At 39.5% G+C, this 22440-nt stretch overlaps 1 protein-coding gene across 6 annotated transcripts in view; it reads left to right on the top strand.

The window, feature by feature from the left end:
• The window catches only part of MYO5A (myosin VA), a 197362-nt gene that overhangs the window by 130118 nt on the left and 44804 nt on the right, over window positions 1-22440 (top strand). For 4 of the 6 annotated variants that reach the window (XM_068551750.1, XM_068551743.1, XM_068551734.1 and 1 more), the window contains exons 17-25: window positions 799-885; window positions 974-1082; window positions 3329-3540; window positions 4453-4609; window positions 8969-9208; window positions 10213-10461; window positions 13181-13274; window positions 15480-15628; window positions 21841-21954. In XM_068551750.1, the coding sequence (XP_068407851.1) occupies window positions 799-885; window positions 974-1082; window positions 3329-3540; window positions 4453-4609; window positions 8969-9208; window positions 10213-10461; window positions 13181-13274; window positions 15480-15628; window positions 21841-21954 (1411 nt within the window). The remainder of the gene's footprint in view (window positions 1-798; window positions 886-973; window positions 1083-3328; window positions 3541-4452; window positions 4610-8968; window positions 9209-10212; window positions 10462-13180; window positions 13275-15479; window positions 15629-21840; window positions 21955-22440) is intronic. The other 2 variants (XM_068551749.1, XM_068551728.1) reach the window with 1 other exon arrangement.

The raw sequence follows: 22440 nt of genomic DNA, 5'->3' as shown, positions 1-22440 counted from the left end.
TTGCCAAGAAGCCCTTTCTGGAGGAAGTGAGAAGCTGGAAGAAGCTGCCACGCCCTGGGCGACTTTCCTGGACAGCCCTAGGGGCCATTACCTTCTGTCAGCTAACCCCATCTCCCATCACCAACAAAACACTTGAGAAGATAGCACAGCAGAAGCCTCGGATAGGTCACTCAGGGCTTAATTGGGGAGTAAGAGGAATCGTCATCCCGTAAGAAGCAGGCCTTGCTACTTCTTCTTTTAGTGTCAATTTAACATTAAGGTGCCATTTATCTAGAGTGAAATACACGTAAGATATAACATAAAATATTTTTCACTGACATGGACACTATTAATGCTTAGTATGTATACACTGAGTTGAATAGCTTTTAGAACACCAATAATTTTTTAAAAATACCTGAATGGGGCATATTTAATTTGTTCTTCTTGTTAGAGAAATCTCCAGGGCTGGCCAGTCTTTATTCCAGGGGAGCTCTGTATGGTGAACTAAAGAGTTATGAGAACAGCTAGTCAGGCCAAGGCATGTAATGAGCATGGCACAGTGCAGAGGAGTTTGGGCTTTTTAAATATGTTTAATGGCATTTCTTATAAGTTTGTGGTATGTATTTTTACTGCTAATGGTCTTTTCCCCTCTCTTACATGGAGTTTTCCATTTTGATCACTGTTCCAACTTTTGAATTTTTTTTTCTAATTTATCCATTTGGCTCTTTACAAAAGAATTCAGTCTCTGGACTGAGGAAAGTAGTTTGTGGCTAGAGCCACGCTTCTTTGTGTATTAATGATTTCCATTTTTACACATAGGTTTGATGAGAAGAGGGCAGTACAGCAGCTGAGAGCGTGCGGTGTCCTGGAAACCATCCGAATCAGCGCAGCAGGTTTCCCCTCTCGGTGGGCTTGACATTTTTCAAATATAAGGGATCCTAAAAGGGGAGGTTCCTGCTTCTTTAAATAAGCTGACATGAGTTTCTTTTTATAGGTGGACTTACCAAGAATTTTTCAGCCGCTACCGTGTTCTAATGAAGCAAAAAGATGTGCTAAGTGAGAGAAAACAAACATGCAAGAATGTTTTGGAGAAACTGATAGTGGTATGAAAGATTTTTCACTTACCTTTATTGGAACAGATGTTTGCCAAAGGCCTTGTGATTGTAACCTGTGAATGTCCTAGGAGTATCCATATACCACTAATCCAGGTTATTCAGGGGTGGAAGGGTGGAGAGGCACACTGTCTTGGAGGTCAAGGCTCCCTGTCTTTACGATGGAAGGACTAGTGAAGATGATGGTCCAGTATTAAGAAACAGGATGGTGAGGCCTGGACCCAGACTTGAGACACATTCTTTTTAGAGTTTGATCATTTTCAATAAAAATTTACCAAGTACTAAATTTTTATTGAAAATTACTTATGACAGACACCAGGCCAGATGCTGTGTGATTAAGAAGAAATAAGTCTTGTCCTCAGGTGACATAGTCTGTCTTGGAAATTAATGCATTTTAAAGATAAGTATAATGTACCTTAGTGTCTGTCAAATGCTGAGTGAGTGAGACAAGAAATCAACGGAAGACAAAGCCACATCTGCTATGGGAAGGAGGAACTATTTCATGGAAGACATGTATTTTGAGTCAGGCCATGAAGAGTGGGTAAGATTGTATAAAAGTGGAAGGAGGCTATCTAATAGGGAGCAAGGAGCAGAAAAGCATAGTTTTCTCAAAAAGCAGTTAGAGTAGGATTTTTGTTTTTGCTTTTGCAGTAAAAAAAAATGGTGCATGGGACAGTAGGGAATTGGTTAGGAAATGTGGGTTGGTGTTTGAAGAGACTTGCATACCAAGCTAAGTCATTCACAGACTTCAGAATGCATCAGAGTCACCTTCAGGGCTCGTTAAACTACAGAGTGCTGGGCCCCACCCCTAGAACATCTGATGTGGTAGGTCTGGGATGTGTCCAATAATGTGCATTTCTAACAAGTTCCCAGGTGATGCCGATGCTGGTTTGAGGACTACATTTTGATAACCACTGATGTAGGTTGTAGAGAATTTAAGACTCATGAGATGCTGTTTAAAGAATATTTTCACTTATTTGACACTAGGTTGGATGGATTACCTCACTTTGAAGTAGTTAGTCATAATTATTAGCTTTTAACTAGATGTAATATCTCTTCTTTGGTGATAATAACTTTATTTTTCTTGAAAGAACTTAGGCCACTTTCCTGGTAATGTGTAAAAGAATCTGATACCTTTTGAATCTGGCCTCAGTCCTTTCTAGGGAATGGAGAGCAGAAAGTAGGGACAGCCTCCCCCCGCCAGACTGCTCCCCCCTGGGCTTGGGGCCACAAGGTAAAGGAGTGCAGGCTTGGGGGCGAGGGAGGGAGAGCTGAGATGAGATGGGGCAGGGAGAAGGAGACAGGGAGAGGGAACCACTTTCTAGCTCTTCCAGCTAGCCTCCTTTGCAAACTTTATTGATTTAAACTGAAACAGTTTTAGGTATATGTGGAGATTTCTGATTTTCTGTTTTCATGTACAAGATAGGAAATATTTGCTTACAGTGAAAAGTGATTTTCTGTGTTTTCACTTAGAATTTCAGATCACAGTATTGACTATTATGAATAAATTCTACTCTTCTTTTGATACAAGATGGTTAATAACTCACATGCTTCTAGATAAGTTGGATCAGAATATAATAGACCAAAAATAGCATGCATATATATCTGTGTTTAGTGCTCAACTTTGTTTATAATCAGAAGTCAATGAACATTATAAATGATTATATTTTTGTAAAAGGAGTTTTGAAATTTGTAGGAAGATTTACTGTTGATAAAACCAAGAGATAACTGTTGAGAAACTTAACATGAATATGCAAGATTTTTTAATCTTTTAGTTTTTATTTTATGTGCATTACTTCCTGCCTTTTTCTTCATACTGGTGTTTTTGTCCCTTCAGCTTTCTCATGGAACACACAGCCCGATGTAATCCTTACAGCCTGGGTCAGTCAGAGGGAGTGTCAGCACCTCCATTTCCTTGAGATATTTAAAATACAAACAAGCAAATAGTAGCTGCCTATAACCCACAACCAAGTTTTTGGGCCTCAGATAATAATTCCAGGTAGAATAATTCTGGAAAATAACTCTTAAACTGCAGTTTTCCTTAAAGTCCCTTCTGTTGGCTCAGCTTGCATAGGATCAAAAAGCTGGCTCCATTAGTTAACTGTGATGTAGCCCAAGTTTTAGCTAATAGTTTCATCCCTTTACTGATTCTGCTTTTAGACATATTTTTTCTCTTTAAAATTCATTTGTATAGTCATCATTTCTACTTCTGAGTATACAATTTCTTCCAAAAATAGGACAAGGACAAATACCAGTTTGGGAAGACAAAGATCTTTTTCCGTGCCGGTCAAGTGGCCTATCTGGAAAAACTGAGGGCAGACAAGTTGAGGGCTGCCTGCATCCGGATCCAGAAGACGATCCGAGGGTGGCTGCTGCGGAAGAAGTACCTGCGCATGCGCAAGGCCGCCATCACTGTGCAGAGATACGCGCGAGGCCACCAGGCCCGATGGTAGGTCTCCTGGCGGCATGTCCACTCTGGCTCACCGGCAGCGAAGATTGGCGAGCTCATCTGATTGATTGTCCAAACTAGGACAGTTTTGAGTGGTCACCTTACCTGAGAAGGCAGCACCTTACCTCTTCTTAGGTCCAAGGAATTAACTCCTAAGACAGTTAAATAGAATAAAATTTCATTCACCTTTATGAATGATTCAGATTGAACCTCAAAAAAAAATTACAAATTACTGCCTACTCATGTCCTCAGTATTTATTTTTTATACACTTATATGGGCTTGAAGAAATCATCTGTAAATTAGAACAGTCATGAATATAACTAGTTAATAATGACTCTATTGAGGAGTTTTGGGGAGCAGTTGGCTGAGAAGGTGTAGAAGAGAATTACACTTATGTGTGATTCCATATTAGGATAATTTTAATTTAGAGATATCAAAAGACATGAATTAATGGTAAAGAACTTGTGCCCAAATGGATAGATTAAGGAAAAACATCGTGCATTAGCAATGGATAGAGCTAAGAAAGCTGGTGATAAGTAAGTACAGGATTACTGTGTAAGCTGGTCTGCTATGTAAAGGGGACATAGCCTGGGGTAATGAGCACAGTCCTAGAAGGAACAGACCTTTATGACCTTCACTTTCTGTATTGTAAAATCGAGTAATATGGGACATCCCACTTTTCAGGGTTAGGTAAGGCTCAAATGAGATGGTGGATGGACAGATATTTGGGGGATCATTAAATAACTATACAAATATAAGAAATATAAATGTTGATTTAACGTGTGTGTTATTAGAATAATACAATGGAGGTACTACTTATTATGCCAAAGATATTGGTGCTTTCAGCCTCTACAAAATGTATTCCTGGGTTTTTCTGATTACTGACTACGCACCACTCTTTCTCTGGCCAGTTATGCTAAGTTCCTGCGCAGAACCAAGGCAGCAACCATCATTCAGAAGTACTGGCGCATGTATGTAATCCGCCGGAGGTACAAGATCAGGCGGACTGCCACGATCGTCCTTCAGTCTTACTTGCGAGGCTACTTGGCCAGAAATAGGTATCGCAAGGTGAGGCCTTGTTTTCAACTTGGTTTATTCATTCCATTAACGTTAATCAAATTCCATGTCTGTACAAAGTGCCACAGGGGCTCCTATGGATGTAGGAGTCATATGGAGACAACCAACAATTGAAATACATTTTTAAATATTAAATAAGCCACATATATTTATTAACATGATGTTGAAAAAGAAAATTTACTTTTTTCTTCCCCTGTCTATGTAATTTGAAAAAAAAGTGAGTATATTTGTTTCCTGTGGCTGCTGCCATAAATTACCACCAACTTGGTAGCTTAAAACAACAGAAGTTTATTTTCTCACAGTTCTGGAGGCAAGAACTGTGAAATTAAGGTGTCAGCAGGGCTGCCCTCCCTCCAGAAGCTATGGGGGAGAACCCATTCCCTGCCTCTTCTAGTGCTGGTGGCCACCGGTATTCCTAATAATTGTGGCCATATCACTCCAATCTCTGATTCCATCTTCACATCATCTTCTCTCTGTGTCTAACTTCACTTCTTTTGTCTGTCTCTTATGAGAACACTAGTGAAGGATTTAGGGCCCACCCAGATAATCCAGGATAATCTCTCCATCTCAAGATCCTTATCTTAATCATATCTGCAAAGGCCCTTTTCCCAAATAAGGTAATATTTACAGATTCTTAGGATTGGGGGCCTTTATTCAGCTGACTATGGTGAGCTTTGAATAGGTAAAAATATTGGGTAGGCCAAAAAGTTCGTTCGGGTTTTTCTGTAACGTCTTAACAGAAAAACCCGAATGAACTTTTTGGCCGACTCAATATATGGCAGATGAACAGATTAAGAATGAAACAACCTTGGAACAATTTACCATGGTAAAAATGAAATCAAATAGAACATCAATGTGGTCAAAGTTGTATTGACTGGAGTATGATACTCTAGAAATTTTTGACAAATAATCTTTATGTCTAGCCGTAATCATCATGGCTATAGATAGTGGATCACCAGATTAGTCTTAGTCATCACCTCTAACAATATATGATCTAGTCGATGAAAGTTTTTCCTCTTTCATTTTGGCAAGGTTTGGAGTCTGTTCTTTAGAATATAGTCCTACTAAGCCAAAAATACAGTCTGGATCTTGGAGCTCTCTGGGCATCACTGTTAGAAGGAGTGTCAGTAGAGTGATGTGAAGGACATTTCTCTAATCACAGGCATTGATTATGTGGGCGTGCCCTAGGCCCTATTCATGTATTTATTTTACTTTCTTATTTTGAATTAATTTTATATAACAAAGAAAAATGGAAAGCTAATGAGGCTTGAATGAGCATATTTAATAGCTGTGTTTTGAAGAAAATTTGAAGACAGCTACTCCAGGTCTTTCTGCCCACGCCTGCTTTATAGTCAGATGTTCTTTCTCCTCAAGCATGAGCTTTCAAGGGAGGGAAAAGCCTTATTAAACTTGACCTTTTAGATATACCAAACCAGTTACCCTCCTGTTTTCCTCACTACTCTCCTCAGGAACATCTGAACTGGAGTGTGAGGCCATTGGTTTAGCAGTAGCAGTCTCTAGCTAGCTTAGCTCCCAGTGTGACTGGACATAGTAGGGGAGGCAGGTTAGAGGCAGGCTCATGTGTAGGCCAGTGGTACCCCCTTAGTGATCTTTCTAGCTGTGACTCCAGTCCAAGCTTCCCTCAAGCTTTGGGGGTCTTAAAGTGAGAGCAAGTGTTATTTAATGTCTCTGACTCACCAATGGAAATGAGATTGAGAATGGAAGCTCTACTTATATACTGTTTCCATTTGACTGAAATTAGAGAAATGGACCAGTAACTGAAGTTACATGGGGAGAAGGAAATGGAACAGGAATATTATTGGCATTAATACCTTTGCCACTACGTGCTGCTTGAGTTTTAAAGTCTGAACGCCTTCAATTTGCCATCACTGAGTCTTATCCAGTTTGTCACTAGTCATCCAGATAAGACAGGGGGCTCCCTTGGGATTGTGTTGTTGAGTGAGAGCTCAGGATGCCCTGCCTCACTGCGGCATGATGCACGGTGACTGCACTTAGTGGGAACTGAAGGCTGCCTCAGTATTAGGAAAACATCCCAAAGGGACAGCCTTGAGTTGGCTGAAGATACTATGAAGGTCTCCTAAACACCTATGTTTATTTTGTATTTGATGGCTTTAAACACAACCACTTATTTCTTAATTGTATCCTCTAGGATGGCATATGTTTTTCATTGTTTTTCTCAGCTACATAACCTAAAAATAAGAACTGTCCTTTTAGTGATCTTACTAAACTGCTACCTATCTGAATAGATGGTTTCAGAGATTTTTTACATTTAAAAAGTTTCATAAAAGATACATTGTATCCAGTTATAATAATCACTAATAAGTACTTAATCAAGTGCATACATTTAAACATTTATATCACACAAGACTTATTTTATAATATCGTAGACTTGAAAGGACATCAAATTTTGCTAGTTCAACCATTCTTAAAATTTAAGAACTTCTTCCCCATCATTCCTGGAAATTGTTTACACAATCTTTGCTTGATGGTCATTAGTGACGAGAAATTCATCTCATAAGGCCATCTTATTTAAAAAAAAATTTTTTTTATTATTATTTTTTTGGCTGCATTGGGTCTTCGTTGCTGCCTGAGGGCTTTCTCTAGTTGCTGCGAGCGGGAGCTACTCTTTGTTGTGGTGCACGGGCTCTAGACGAGTGGGCTTCAGTAGTTGTGGCACGCGGGCTCAGTACTTGCAGCGCATGGGCTCTAGGGCACATAGGCTTCAGTAGTTGTGGCACGCAGGCTCAGTAGTTGTGGCCTGAGGGCTCTAGAGCACAGGCTCAGTAGTTGTGGCACACAGGCTTAGATGCTCCGTGGCATGTGAGATCTTCCCAGACCAGAAATCAAACCCGTGTCCCCCTCGTTGGCAGGCGGATTCTTAACCACTGTGCCACCAGGGAAATCCAAGGCAATCTTATTGTTATAAGTTGTTTATAAGTTTAGGGGAATATCTTTTTTTTTTTTTTTTAAGAAAATACAATATAAAATTAAGATTTGTTTACTTCACTTTATCTTCTTTTTAGCTTTCCTTTTAAAATTCTCTCCCTACTGCCTTTGAATCCCATAAATGGATTTGTGCTGCATTTATAATAGCAATGGGAAATCCTCACTAGAATGGTATTCCTCCAATATGGCAAACAAGAGTGTCATTTTTTTGTTGCTGGGGAAAAAATCAATAAATCAGTAATAAACTTTGCAGTACCCCAAGTGTCGTCTTCTACAGCCTGCTTACTGGCAATACCCCATGTCCTCAAGCAGAGACCTAATGCACAGTGACATGGTATCAGCAGTAAGGGTAGTGGGTAAATCTCTTATTTTACTAGCACGTAGTTCACAGGGTACCAAGTTCTGTTTATTTTCTAAAGGATCACCTGTTGCTTATGGAAATCATATAACAATAAGAAACCTAATGCATTTTTTCTTTCTTTGTAGACTAGTTTTCTATTTAGTAATCTGGTGCCTTTTATTTAGACAGCTTCTATCTGTATACTCTGTTTATCATCATACATATACATGTAATCATACATATGACGTGGATATAATACATATTTTTATATATGTTTCTCAAATTTCCTCTTTTTTTATAAAATGAGTCTTTTTTTAAATTTATTGTAATTTTAATTTTATTTATTTATTTTTGGCTGCGTTGGGTCTTCGTTGCTGTGCGCAGGCTTTCTCTAGTTGCGGCGAGTTGGGGCTACTCTTCATTGTGGTGCGCGGGCTTCTCCTTGCGGTGGCTTCTCTCGTTGCAGAGCACGGGCTCTAGGCGTGCGTGCTTCAGTACTTGTGGCTTGCAGGCTTAGTTGCTCTGCAGCATGTGGGATCTTCCCAGACCAGGGATCAAACCTGTGTCCCCCGCATTGGCAGGCAGATTCTTATCCACTGCGCCACCAGGGAAGCCCTCAAATTGCCTTTTAAATGTAAAAAATCCCTTCTATATCTATAGCAGATCTGGGCTCTGTATCTGGAAACAGCAGTGCTATTAATATGTTACTTTGACATAGCAAGCTTGTTCTATCAGAATTCAAATATGTATCCAATGGGATACTATTGAGGTTTAAGATCTCTCTTTCTTGTGCTCTCTCTCTCTTTTTTTCCCCATTTCCTGAGTCCCTGGAAGCTTTCCAAATTCAATCACTTTTTAAAATAATTTTGTGCTTCCATATATTTGTGATAAATACAATCCACATAATACATTGTTGCTTCAACTTTTATATCTTTCCCTTTAGGTAATGTGTGGGTTCTCAGCCTGACATCCATAGGTTGATAGAGTTGAACACTGAGTCTAGTCCAGGGTCTGACGTTACTTGCACTTACCCTCTTCTGCAGATACTCCGTGAGCACAAAGCAGTCATCATTCAGAAGTGGGTCCGGGGCTGGCTGGCTCGCACCTACTACAAGAGGAGTATGCACGCCATCATCTACCTTCAGTGCTGCTTCCGGCGGATGATGGCCAAGCGTGAGCTGAAGAAGCTCAAGATCGAGGCCCGTTCCGTGGAGCGCTATAAGAAGCTCCACATTGGCATGGAGAACAAGATCATGCAGCTGCAGCGCAAAGTTGATGAACAGGTGTGTTTTAAACAGGAGTCCTGAAAGTGCAGCATGCCTAACAATATCCACTGGGGTCATCTTCAGCGTTGTCTCCTCTTGACTTTACCTTTCAGTCTTAGCAAAAAAAGTAAAATAATAATGGCATTAATGAATGTGGAAATAGTGACAAGCTCATAGGTAAGATTATAATTGCAAGGACCAAGGCAGGAAATTATTTTCGAGAACACAGACAGGTTTACTAGCACTCCAAACAGTTAGGACCGAGAGTCATATTGTACTTTATATTTTACAAAGCTCTTTCATCATTATCCTTCATTTGTGTATGGTGTATTGTTCCTTTTGCAGATGAGTTGTTTAGCATTGAGATGGCAAAAGAAGCAGGAAAATGTCCATGCTTCTGAGGAATCTGCAGTCTGTTTGCAGAGATAAAAGTTTGATTTCTCAGAGATAGTTAGCAAGTAATATTTTAGCACATGCAAATGATATAAAGGTAGTTAGTAATACATAAATACTAAGGATGACAAAGAAAAACAGAAAACAGAATGAAATAGGATTCATCAGAAAGGTTTTCAGAGTGGGAAGAGGAGTTTCCAGATGGTAAACAAAGGGATTTGTAAGAAACTTGTGATTTTGAGGCCATTTTATCACTCTTATGCATCACTAGCCGGCACATGGCTTTCAGTGGCACACTGATTTGTTTTCAAAAGCAAGTATAGATTTTCCTATTCCTGGATTAAGCATCAAGAAAGAGAATTTACTGTGGGAACTCACCTTGTGACTATGAGAAACTCACATCTATGTTGCTCATCATGTAAAGCAGAAATAATTGTGCCTATTCTCTCTTTGTATCACTAAGAGGGTGCTGATTGTGTTATTTTAAATATTGTCATTAGTATTTTGGTTAGATACTATATCAGCACTATGATGATATAGCATGAATATGATGAATAGGCATGGTTTTCTCACTAAATACATTTGTGGTGTGTATACTTACTTTTTGTCACTTATGTGTGTGTTTAAAGAACAAAGACTACAAATGCCTCATGGAGAAGCTGACCAATCTGGAAGGAGTATACAACTCTGAGACCGAGAAACTACGAAGTGACTTAGAACGTCTTCACCTAAGCGAGGAAGAAGCTAAGATTGCGACTGGACGTGTCCTCAGTCTGCAGGAAGAAATTGCCAAGCTCCGGAAAGACCTGGAACAAACTCAGTGTGAGAAAAAATCCATTGAAGAATGTGCTGATAGATACAAACAAGAAACTGAGCAGGTAGGAGCTAATGTTCATATCCCCATCTACTCCTTCCACAAAGGAGTTGTGCTGTCATCTTGACCTGGCCCTTGTGGCTCAATATCGGTTTCAATCGAAGGTAAACACACATTTCAGTTGGTTTACTGTTCATTATTAGTGTTTCCCCCAAGCAGCTGTTCCATATGCTGGATGAGTACCTATAGGTCTTTTAGTAAAACCTTTTACTCTCCTAAGAACAAAGGCAAAGCAGTGTTTGTTATAAGAAGAGAAGTGATGGCCAAGAACCTAATATGCACCCTTTTTCTTTGAATGAATAGATCTGTTTGGAGTGTAGACTCTTTTTTCTTCAGCAGGTTAAAGGTGATTAAGAAGTAAATCATAAAAAAAAAAAAAAAAAGAAGTAAATCATAATGAACTGTCAGTAGCTGATAGTAGGGATTTTATGGAAACCTGCATTAAGACTGTTTTGAGAAGTCCAACAGGAAAAAATCCAAATGTCTGCACACTGATCGTAGCCAAGAGCTGCTATGCAGATAGAACAACAACAAAAATTCTTACAGATTGACCAGTGCTTCCACACTACAAATTTGTATTAACTTATATCAAAACTTTATTAAATACATAAAACACTAAGGTTCTCAAACAGTAATGAGATGTATTGTTTAAACAAAGTAAAATTAACTCAACATAAGGCTTACTGGAAAAAAGTAATAGGTTTTCAGAGATTCCACTAGTATTACCATCTTTAAATGAAAACAGAGTTGACTGATGGCTGTAACTGTGGCAAGAATCCCAATATGCTTTTTCCTTACTGACTTCTGAACCTTAACAGCAGCTTATACAGTAAGAACGTCGAAGGAGCTTAGACACAATTCAGGTAGGATAGTGTAGCTAATAAAGTTGCAATCCTTCCATGGTATTCAGGGTCCTGATAAAATAATCCCTTCTATATATATAGCAGATCTGGACTCTGTATCTGAAAACAGCAGTGCTATTAATATGTTACTTTGACATAGCAGGCTTGTTCTATCAGAATTCAAATATGTATCCAATGGGATACTGTTGAGGTTTAAGATCTCTCTTTCTTGTGCTCTCTCTCTCTCTCTTTTTTCCCCCATTTCCTGAGTCCCTGTAAGCTTTCCAAATTCCTCCGAAACTATAGAGAATTAAGCTTGGTAGGAGTATTCTCGTTTCCTTTTCAAAGTCAAGTTCATACCTTTCTAGTCTGATAGAATAGTATACCTGAACATATTCAGATTTCTCCTTTCGTTTTATTATCTGCTGCCTTCACAAGGATAGCTATAGGCACTACCATTAATGCTTTTAGATGGGGTGTGGTAATGAGGAAGAATGAAAAAATTTCACTGTGAGAGCTAGCTTTGTGGTCAGGAAAGCTACATTGCCAGTTAGCCTGATCAAGGAGCCTAGAAGGTCCAGCAGAACTGTGGTTCTTAACCAGGAGTGTATTTCAGAATATGCTGGAGAGTTTTTAAAAAGATACCTGCCCAAGCTCTGGGAGTGTGGGCCAGGCTCATGTATTTTGAAAAAGCACCACAGGTGATTGGTTGCACACCCCTGACAAAGAGCAGCTTCTCTCAAGAGCACTTAGAGAACTCAGCCTTTCTACTGGGAGCAGACCTTATCAGCACAGAGGGAAGACACTGGGCCATCAGAAGGAACACCTTCTGGCCTGACTTCTGCAGTGGCACAGTGCTGTAATCTCAGTTCCCTGTTCTTCAGGGATCATTAGTCAGAGAGCCCGCTTTCTCTGTCTCTGAACTCCTGACACTTTCTCTTTATTAGTAAAGCTGTTGCTTTAAGAGTCCCTTGAACTTATGCTTAGAGAAAGGAATTCAGATTTCACTTATGACAAGCACACATTCTATTCCAAAGGTGAACTGTATAAATTATGAACTTAGCAAAGTTTCCTTTGGTTTTGATTTTTGCTTCCTGAGAATCCTTATCCAACCAGGAAATAGAAAGTTAAAGGTCAGTATTTTTTTATTGTGGTAAAATATGCTTATATGTAACATAAAATTTACCATTTTAATCGTTTTAAGTGTACAGTTCTGTGGCATTAAGTATATTCACAGTGTTGTAAGGTCAATGCTGCAATGTGGAATAAAAGTTTACAACCTTGCAAAACTCTTGAAAGGAGATGAAAATTAAATTCTCTTTCTCAAGACAGAGAGCCAGGAGCTTTGGAAGGTCTTCAGTGAATTTCCAAAACCAAAATGCCTTTCATATTTTTCTTAACCTCTGTAATCTCTCTGCTTGAATCATGGGTACACATAAACATTGCATTAGGTTGTTGGTGTGAAAAGGCATTATCGTTGCTTCAAGCGCAAATGCTTACTAGGTGCCGGGCAATTGCTAAATGCTTAAGGTACAAAGTAAAACAACAACAGCAAATCACTTTTGTCCTCCAAGAATTTCTAGTCAATCAGGGAAGTAAAAGTAAATCATTTATAAGGGCTATAAGGAGGCAAATTCAGGGTCCTGTAGTAGCCCAAAGGAGAGACATGTAATTGGAGGGAGTTTCCGGGAAAGCCTTCTGGAGGGTAATGCTAGAAACAAGTTTGAAGGATGACCAGATATAACTCGGCAAAGAAGTGAGGCAGTGAGATGTGGAAGTAAGTAGTGACTACCGGTGACTGCTGTATGTGTGGTCTTTGTATTCAGTATCGGGCTGCCTCTGTCTGTGGCAGACATCTCAGTTTATTGTTTCATTTTATAGTTGGTATCAAATCTGAAGGAAGAAAATACTTTGCTGAAGCAGGAAAAAGAGGCCCTCAATCACCTTATCGTGGAGCAGGCTAAGGAGATGACAGGTAAGGCTCGTGTGGGCCCAACCTACTGCGCTCCAACCAACCTCAGACCAAAGGTTTATAAGTTACAACTTTGCTTAGACTGTCATCAGTAAATTTGCAGAGTTCTGGAGCCAAGCACTCTAAATATTTGGTTGAATTAGTTGGTGAACTTATAAATCTGGTCTCCCTATGTACAAATATCCATTCATATTAGTCAGTATCATATGCGACTTTAAAAAAAATTGTTCTATATGTATGATTTATGACTTATAGGAGTCCTGTTGTTTTAGGACCAATTCTTGAGCTAATATATATATGTATATGAGTATATGTATCTGTATATATTATTTATTTTGCTAAACCAATGGATATTATTTTCCTAAGATCAACCACTTTTTGCCACCTTAAAAAAAAAAAAGACACTAGATGTGGACATTTATTTCATTTGCTGTTTGTAAGATAAATTAAAATGGTGATAATTTACAAGGAATCCACGTGTACATAAACGTGAGCTAAGAAAATGTATATCTAAACTACAGTAATTGGTGGTAGAAATAGAAAGGAAGAGATTTGATTAGAGTGAAAATACATTATATGAAAAGAATCATATATCATATATCATTATCATTTTTGATGTGATATTCAAAAAAGGAGTTAAAATTTTCTAAAAATTTTCTAAAGTTTTGAGATGAGTTATCAAAACACTAATGTGTTATTAGTAATGAGGAAATTGAGGGGAACAAGTCTCTGTTTATGAGGCAAATTAACGAGGTCAGTTGTTTGAATATTAAAATTTGGATGTCAGCTGGGGCCTCCAGATAGAGATGATGTGAAAGCAAATTGAGATGAAAGAGCGAGCCCTCCATGGTTTCCCCATACTGCCCCATTCCTCCCAATTAAAGTGAATACTATATAGAAAAGAGAAGAAAATCTGGAATTAAGCCTTATAGGATAACCATAAATAAGGGATAAGGTGAAGAAAAGGAACCAGAAAAGAAAATTAAGAGGGAAGGAGAAAACAGTCATTGAAGACATGGAAAAAGGGAGGCTAGGATGCAGAATGCAGTGGAAAAATCCAGAATGATGAGAATTCTTGTAGGAAAATAGAAAATGTTATTTGATACTGAAAGATAAGAACAAAGACAATAACAGTGGATTTGCCTAAGGAAAATTTGTTGGCAGCCTTGGGCAGCTTCCACAAACTTGTGAGACTAAAAAGCAATTTACAGAATGTTATAGAGAGACGAAATTCTTTCATTCATTTGTTTACAAATTATTAAAGCCCTAGGGTAGGGAAACACTGTATTGGACACCAGGGAGGCAGTTGTGACAAGACACTTGGCAGCACTTGCCCTCATGGAGCTGGCAGAGAAAGAAATGGTGAAGCAATAGAAGCAGGCAGGGCAGATTAAGATATAGCTACAAAATATGAGGGTAAAATGGGCCGTAGTGGTAGGAAGCTTAATGTTTATAAATGTGACTGGGTCAGCTCATTGAGATAAAACATACAGCTGAGATTTAAGGCTTTTTTACTGTGCTTGATCTGCAATCAAGGGCTAATCTCCGATCTCCAGATGATGTCCTATCTAAGTGCCAGCCCCTGGCAACAGAGAGAGCAGAGTGAGGTGAGTAAATGGAAAGGTCAGGTCCCCCAGCAGCACATAGGAGTGGTAACAACAGAGGACCAGGTGTGGGGATCTTACCTGATTAGAATCGAGGGCGTAATAGGACAACAAGGGAGCTCACAGCGTTGGGGAATTGTAAGACAGAACCTGGGGACTGAGATGAGTGGAGACACTCTGTAGAGCAGTACAGCTGGGTCCGCTGAGAAGTCGCCGTTCCCCCAGAGGCTTGAGGAATGTCTCTGACTTTTGGGACAAAAGAATTTTATGAATAGCCTGAAACAGAATACTATTGGAATAAGAAATGTATACTCTAGTTACTAGATGATGACTAGTGGAAGTTTATCAAGGATGTGCTGTAACCAAGGAATGAACTAGTTCTGTTCATGGAACAATGCGATAGATGATGGTTGTTGTTATTAATAAATTATTCTTTGGTCATGGTATTTTCTCTTTCCCTACCTCCACTAAGGTACTCTTCATAGATCATAGTGGTGCTAAAAGCAGAACCCCTCCCAAAGAAACTGGAAGTCAGTGTCCATGTTTGTATTCTTGCATTCTGTGGAGCCATCTTTGGTATGCTTTTCCCTCTCCTTTCTTTCAGAGACTATGGAAAAGAAGTTAATAGAAGAAACAAAACAACTGGAACTCGATCTTAATGATGAAAGGCTGAGATATCAGAACCTTCTGAATGAGTTCAGTCGCTTGGAAGAACGATATGATGACCTCAAGGAAGAGATGACTTTGATGGTTGTGAGTCAAATACTTTTGATTTTTTTTATATAAAAATTTTAAACATATGCAAAACTAGATAGAAAAGTAGAATGAACCCCTCTGTACTCCATGTACCCATCACTCAATCCAAAATGGTCAACACATTTCTATCCCCCATTCTACCCTCCATCCCACTCCATCCAATGGATTGTATTGTTTTAAAGCACATCCCAGAAATCATATCACTTTATTCATAAATATTTTGTAAAGTCAAACACTTTGAAGACTGGATTATAAGATACTATAAAGTCAGCGTAGCTGGACTTTGTTTTATGTATTGAATGACTTAAAGTAAAATTTGCTTATAAAGCAAATATTTATATAATCAAGTATTATATAGTTTTTGTAGTTTCAAAGATATAGTCCTAGGAAAAGAAAATTCAGCCTCTATTTGTAATAAGTTGTCTTATCTATTTCAAGGACTCTTCTGCATCTGCCAAAGTACATTTTGAACTTTTAATAGTTCTGCACACCCTCCTGTTCTACTTATCCTGCTATCAGGAAACAAAGAGTTCCCTAGCAATCTTGTTCCTACAACTATCGGCCTTAAACGTAACCTAATGGCACAGATGGCCAGAAATGCTCTGAAATATCTGTTATAAAACACAAGGTAATTTGGAGGGGAGTGGCCAAGACGGCAGAGTAGGAAGACCCTGAGCTCACCTCCTCCCACAGGCATGCCAAGATTATAACTATTTACAGAGCAGCTGTATACAAGAATGACCTGAAGACTAGCAGACACTATTTTATGAAACTAAAGATATAAAAGGGAACCTCAACAAAATGGGTAGGAGTGGTGGAGGGGTGGAGACACGGTGTAGTCAAGACCCACACCCCATGTAAGTGACCCACAAACAGGAAGATAAACACAATTGCAGAGGTTCTCCCCAAGGCACAAGGGGTCTGAGCCCCACATTGGGCTCCCCAGCCTGGGGTTCCAGCACCAGGAAAACGAGTCCTCAGGCATCTGGACTTGAAGGCAGTGGGGCTTGTATACAAGAGAGCCACAGGGGCTGTGGGAAACAGCGACTCCACTCTTAAAGGGCATATACAAAATCTCACACGTCCAAGACCCAGTGCAGAAGCAATAATTTGAAAGGAGCCTGGTTCAGACCCACTTGCTAACCTTGGAGAGCCTTCCAGAGGGCATGAGGCCACTGGAGCTCACCCTTGGGACATAGACATTGGCTGCAGGCATTTTGGGGAGCTCCAACCATGAGGACACTGCTGCAGACAAGTTTCATTTTGGAGTCCTCCCTCTAGCCTATTAGGGCCAGAGGTTTACCTGCTCACAAGTGAGCTGGCACCAGCCCCATGAGCCCCCCATCCAGCCACCCTGGTCACTGACCCATCCATCAGTAACCTGGGACCAGCCTTGAGACACACCCCAGGCTATGCAGCCTGCCACACCAGAACCCAAACCCACCCACCAGCCAGCTGGCAGTTATTGCACTAGGTAGGACCTGGAAGCCAACCAGGCCGAGGGCTATCCCAATGTACCAGTGCATCCAAGTAGTGATCCCCACCACAACAGAAGGGCCCATGCAGCCCACATAGGGGCACCCATAGAGCATATAGATCTGGTGACTAAAAGGATGGGCTGCTGGGGCCCATAGGATGTCTCCTTCATAAGGCCACTTCTCCAAGACTGGGAATCATAAACAACCTACCTAATGCACAGAAATAAACACAAACAATAAGCAACACGAGTAGATAGAGGAATATATTCCAAACAAAGGAACAAGACAAAACCCCAGAAGAAGAGCTAAACGAAGTGGAGATAAGCAATCTATCCAATAAAGAGTTCAAGGTAATGATCATAAAGGTGTTCAGTGCACTCGGGAAAAGAATGAATGAACATAGTGATAAGTTTAACAAAGAGAAAATATAAAGAAGAACCAAACAGAGTTAAGGAATACAATAACTGAAATTTAAAAATACGCTAGAAGGAATCAACAGTAGGTTAGATGATACAGAGGAGTGGATTGGTGAATGGCAAGACAGAGTAGTAGAAATCACCAATTCAGAACAGCTAAAAGAAAAAAGAATTTTAAAAAATGAGGATAGTTTGAGAGAGGCCTCTGGGACAACATCAAGCATAATAACATTCTCATAGGGGTCCCAGAAGGGGAAGAGAGAGAAAGGGGCAGAGAACTTACTTGAAGAAATAATAGCTGAAGGGGCTTCCCTGGTGGCGCAGTGGTTGAGAATCTGCCTGCCAATGCAGAGGACGCAGGTTCGAGCCCTGGTCTGGGAGGATCCCACATGCCACGGAGCAGCTGGGCCCGTGAGCCACAATTACTGAGCCTGCGCATCTGGAGCCTGTGCTCCGCAAGAAGAGAGGCCGCGATAGTGAGAGGCCCGCGCACCGCGATGAAGAGTGGCCCCCGCTTGCCACAACTGGAGAAAGCCCTCGCACAGAAACGAAGACCCAACACAGCCATAAATAAATAAAATAAAAATTAAAAAAAAAAAAAGGATTCTTTCATATACAAATAATATTAAAAAAAAATAATAATAGCTGAAAACTTCGCTAACCTGGGAAAGAAAACAGACATCCAGGTTCAGGAAGCACAGAGAGTCCCAAACAAGGTCAACCCAAAGAGGTCAACACCAAGACACATTATAATTTAAATGGTAAAAATGAAAGATAAAGAGAGAATCTTAAAAGCAGCAAGAGAAAAGCAACTAATTATGTAGAAAGAATTTCCTTGAGACCATAAGCTGACTTTTCAGCAGAAACTTTGCAGACCAGAAGGGAGTGGCATGATATATTCAAAGTGATAAAAGGAAAAAACCTACAACCAAGAATACTCTACCCAGCAAAGCTATCATTCCAATTTGAAGGAAAGATAAAAAGATAAAACAAGCAAAAGCTAAAGAATTCAGGGCCACTAAACCTTTTAACAAGAAATGTTAAAAGGACTTCTCTAGGCAGGAGAGAAAAGGCCACAACTAGAAAGGGAAACTCTCACTGATAAAGGTAAACATACAGTATTGATAGTAGATCAATCACATATAAATCTAGTAGGAAGGCTAAAAGACAAAAAAGTAGTAAAATAACCTATATCCACAGTATGTAGTTAAGGGATACACAAAACAAAAAGATGTAAAATATGATGACAAAAACACTAATCGTGGGGAGGGGACTAAGAATGCATGGTTGTTATAATGCATTTGAACTTGAGATCATCATATTTAAATAATTAAATATATTTGTACATGTATGTACATGTATATATGTGTGATTGAACCTCATTTATTGTTGTTTTTATGAACCTCATTGTAACCACAAACATATTATAGATACACACACACACACAAAAAAGAAAGTAATCCAAATATAACACTAAAAAAAATCATCAAATCACAAGGGAAGAAAGCGAAAGAAGAAAGGAACAAAAAAGAACTACAACAACCAGAAAACAACTAACAAAATGGCAATAAGTACATACCTATCAATAATTACTTTCAATGTAAATGGACTAAGTGCTCTAATCAAAAGACATAGAGTGGCAGAATGGATAATATAGACAAGACAAATACACACACACGCACACACACACACACACCTGTGAGAGACTTCAGTTCTAAAGACACACAGACTGAGAGTGAGGGGATGGAAAAATGTATTCCATGGAAATGGAAAGACAGCTGGGGTAGCGATAGTCAGACAAAACAGACTTTAAGACAAACACTATAACAAGAGACAAAAAAGGACATTACATAATGACAAAGGGACCAATCCAACAAGAAAATATAACAGTTGTAAACATATGTTCACCCAACATAGGAGCACCTGAATACATACAGCAAATATTAACAAACATAAAGGAGGAGATTGACAGTGACACAATAATAGTAGGGGACTTTAACACCCCACTTATATCAAAGGACAGATCATCCAGAAGATTGAAATCATATCAAGCATCTTTTTCCACCACAATGCTATGAGACTAGAAATCAACTACAAGAAAAAAAACTGAAAAAGCAAACACATAGAGGCTAAGCAAAACACTACTAAACAACAAATAGGTCACTGAAGAAACCAAAGAAGAAATTTTTAAAATACCCGGAGACAAATGAAAGCGGAAACAAAATGATTAAAATCTATGGACTGCAGCAAAAACAGTTCTAAGAGGGAAGTTTAATGGCGATACATGCTACATCAGGTAACAAGAAAAATCTCAAATAAACAATCTAACCTTACACCTAAAGGAACTAGAAAAAGTACAAACAAAGCCCAACATTAGAAGGAGAAAAAAAAAGATCAGAGTGGAAATGAAATAGAGACTAAAAATCAGTTTAAAAGATGAACAAAACTAAGAGCTGGTCTTTTGAAAAAAATAAGCAAAATTGATAAACTATTAGCCACACCCATCAAGACAAAAAGAGAGAGCCCAAATAGATAAAATCAGAAATGAAAGAGGAGCAGTTACAGGCAACACCACAGAAATACACAGTATCATAAGAGATTACTACAAATGATTACATGCCAATAAAATGAACAACCTCGAAGAAATGGACAAATTCCTAGGAACATACAATATTCCAATACTGAATCAGGAAGAAATAGAAAATATGAACAGATCAAATATCAGAAATGATATTGAATCAGCAGTCAAAAACTCCCAGCAAAAAACATTTAAATAAGAGTTAACACCTATGCTTCTCAAACTATTCCAAAAAATTGAAGAGGGAGCAGTTTCCAAACTCATTCTGTGAGGCCAGCATCACACTGATACCAAAACCAGACAAAGATATCACACACACAAAAAAAGAAAATTACACTAATGAACATAGAACATACAGGTTGGGCTGGGCTGAGGGGCTTTCAACTGCCCCTGGGGGCTGGCTTCCCTGTGGTTGCACAGGTGGGTCTGCTCACTATAAGCCTGGATGTTGGAAGGAAAGAGGCAAAAAGCTCTTTGTGGCTTCTGGCTCTTTTCCTGCACCTGGGAAGGAGTAAAGGAAATTGGACAGATCCCAAAGCTCTTGGAGGCCTTTCTGAAGCTCTCAGGATTTGTAACCCTAGAAAATCCAGGCCACTGAACCTTTCCATGTCTTCTGCTGGGGGCACCCTAGGAGTGAGGGGTCCAAACCCAGCCTTTTTATTCCTTCTTCCTTCAAGTCATTCTCTAACCCCTTTTCCTACAGAAAGGAAGGGACTACAATTGCTTACCTTTTCTGTTCCCCACAAGCTTTCTGAACACTAGTTCATAGGTACCACATGCCATAATAGTGTCACCTGGACTCCCTGAATTAATAACCCAAGGATCTTCCCAGGATTCTTCGAGCAGCTTCCTTGCCTCTTCTGCACACTCATCCTTCCCACTGCTGACTCCAGAGATTCAGCTTCAGACATAAAACTAACAGAAATTGTAGTCGCCTAAGTGGAAACCCCCCTCTCCCGACTTTTTTTTTTTTTTTTTTTTTTTTACCATTTATGCCCAAATACGGTGCAGTAAAATGATTATGCTATCATTAAACATATCCTGTGAACTTTTTGGTAGGTTTTATTTGATTGCAACACGGAAGTCAGTTGCAGTCCTTGGATGCTGAGGCATCACGCCTATGCTTCACCCAGTGCGACTAGCCACTCACCACTTTAAAAAGCGGACTCTGCCAGTAATCACAGATGATTTTTGTTTGAGTATTTGGTTTTGTGACTGTGCTTGTCATGCCCTCCTGGTGCATCTTTCCCTTTCTTTGAGGAGTTCTGAAGGTGACCCTTTTGTAAGAGTTTGTTTTGGTTTTTTTAAATAAATTTATTTATTTTATTTATTTATTTTTGGCTGCGTTGGGTCTTCATTGCTGAAGTTGCTGAACGCGGGCCTTCTATAGTTGCAGAGAGCAGTGGCTTCTCTTGTTGCGGAGCACGGGCTCTAGGCACACGGGCTCAGTAGTTGTGGTGCACGGGCTTAGTTGCTCCGCGGCATGTGGGATCTTCCTGGACCAGGGCTCGAACCTGTGTCCCCTGCGTTGGCAAGTGGATTCTTAACCACTGCGCCACCAGGGAAGCCCCCATGTAAGAGTTTGTTAATATGACATGGAACAGATCGTTTGGGCATGAGAACATTAAGTCAGTGAGTGAGGATTAGAACCGAGTTAAGATGGATGCTGTCTTAACTAGGCCTAGTTCAATTATTTAATTACATTGTGCTAACTATAACTGCTTATTTGTCTTGCAGAACGTGCCTAAGCCTGGGCACAGGAGAACAGACTCCACCCACAGCAGCAATGAGTCCGAATGCACCTTTAGCTCTGAAATTGCAGAAACTGAAGACATTCCATCAAGGACAGAGGTACATTTTAGACTCCTGTCAGTAAAAGTAAGATGTGCCCATGCTGTTACTAACAGAGAACATTTTCTTTGCAGAGAGGACCCCATTTGTCCATAAACGTAACATTTGTTTTATGCTGTTTATTCTTCATAAGTGACTTAAAGGTGCTTAATTAGCTGTGTGCATACATATTTTTTGTCAATAAACATTTTAATTTTCATTTTTAATGTAATTTTGAGGATCAGATTTTCCCTTCTGTAATTCCCTTTTACACCTTAACATGTTCTATGTGCAAAAAACATAGCCTGTCATGAATTGATTTCAGACTGAGGTAAATTATTTGAAAAGTAAGCCCTCTGTCCTAGAATATTATAAATACCAATGCCCAAGAGTTTAGCAAAATTGCTGCCTGTTTGATGATAGTTTGTACCAATGTAATTCTCTCCCACAAAAATACATGAAAAACAGCTTATAAATCTGCCTTAGTGTTTTGTGTTACATGGTTTG

Source organism: Eschrichtius robustus, chromosome 1, assembly GCF_028021215.1.
Source record: "Eschrichtius robustus isolate mEscRob2 chromosome 1, mEscRob2.pri, whole genome shotgun sequence".
NCBI lineage: Eukaryota > Metazoa > Chordata > Mammalia > Artiodactyla > Eschrichtiidae > Eschrichtius > Eschrichtius robustus.
Note: the sequence above shows the minus strand (reverse complement) of the source record. Positions and strands in the feature narration are given on the sequence as shown.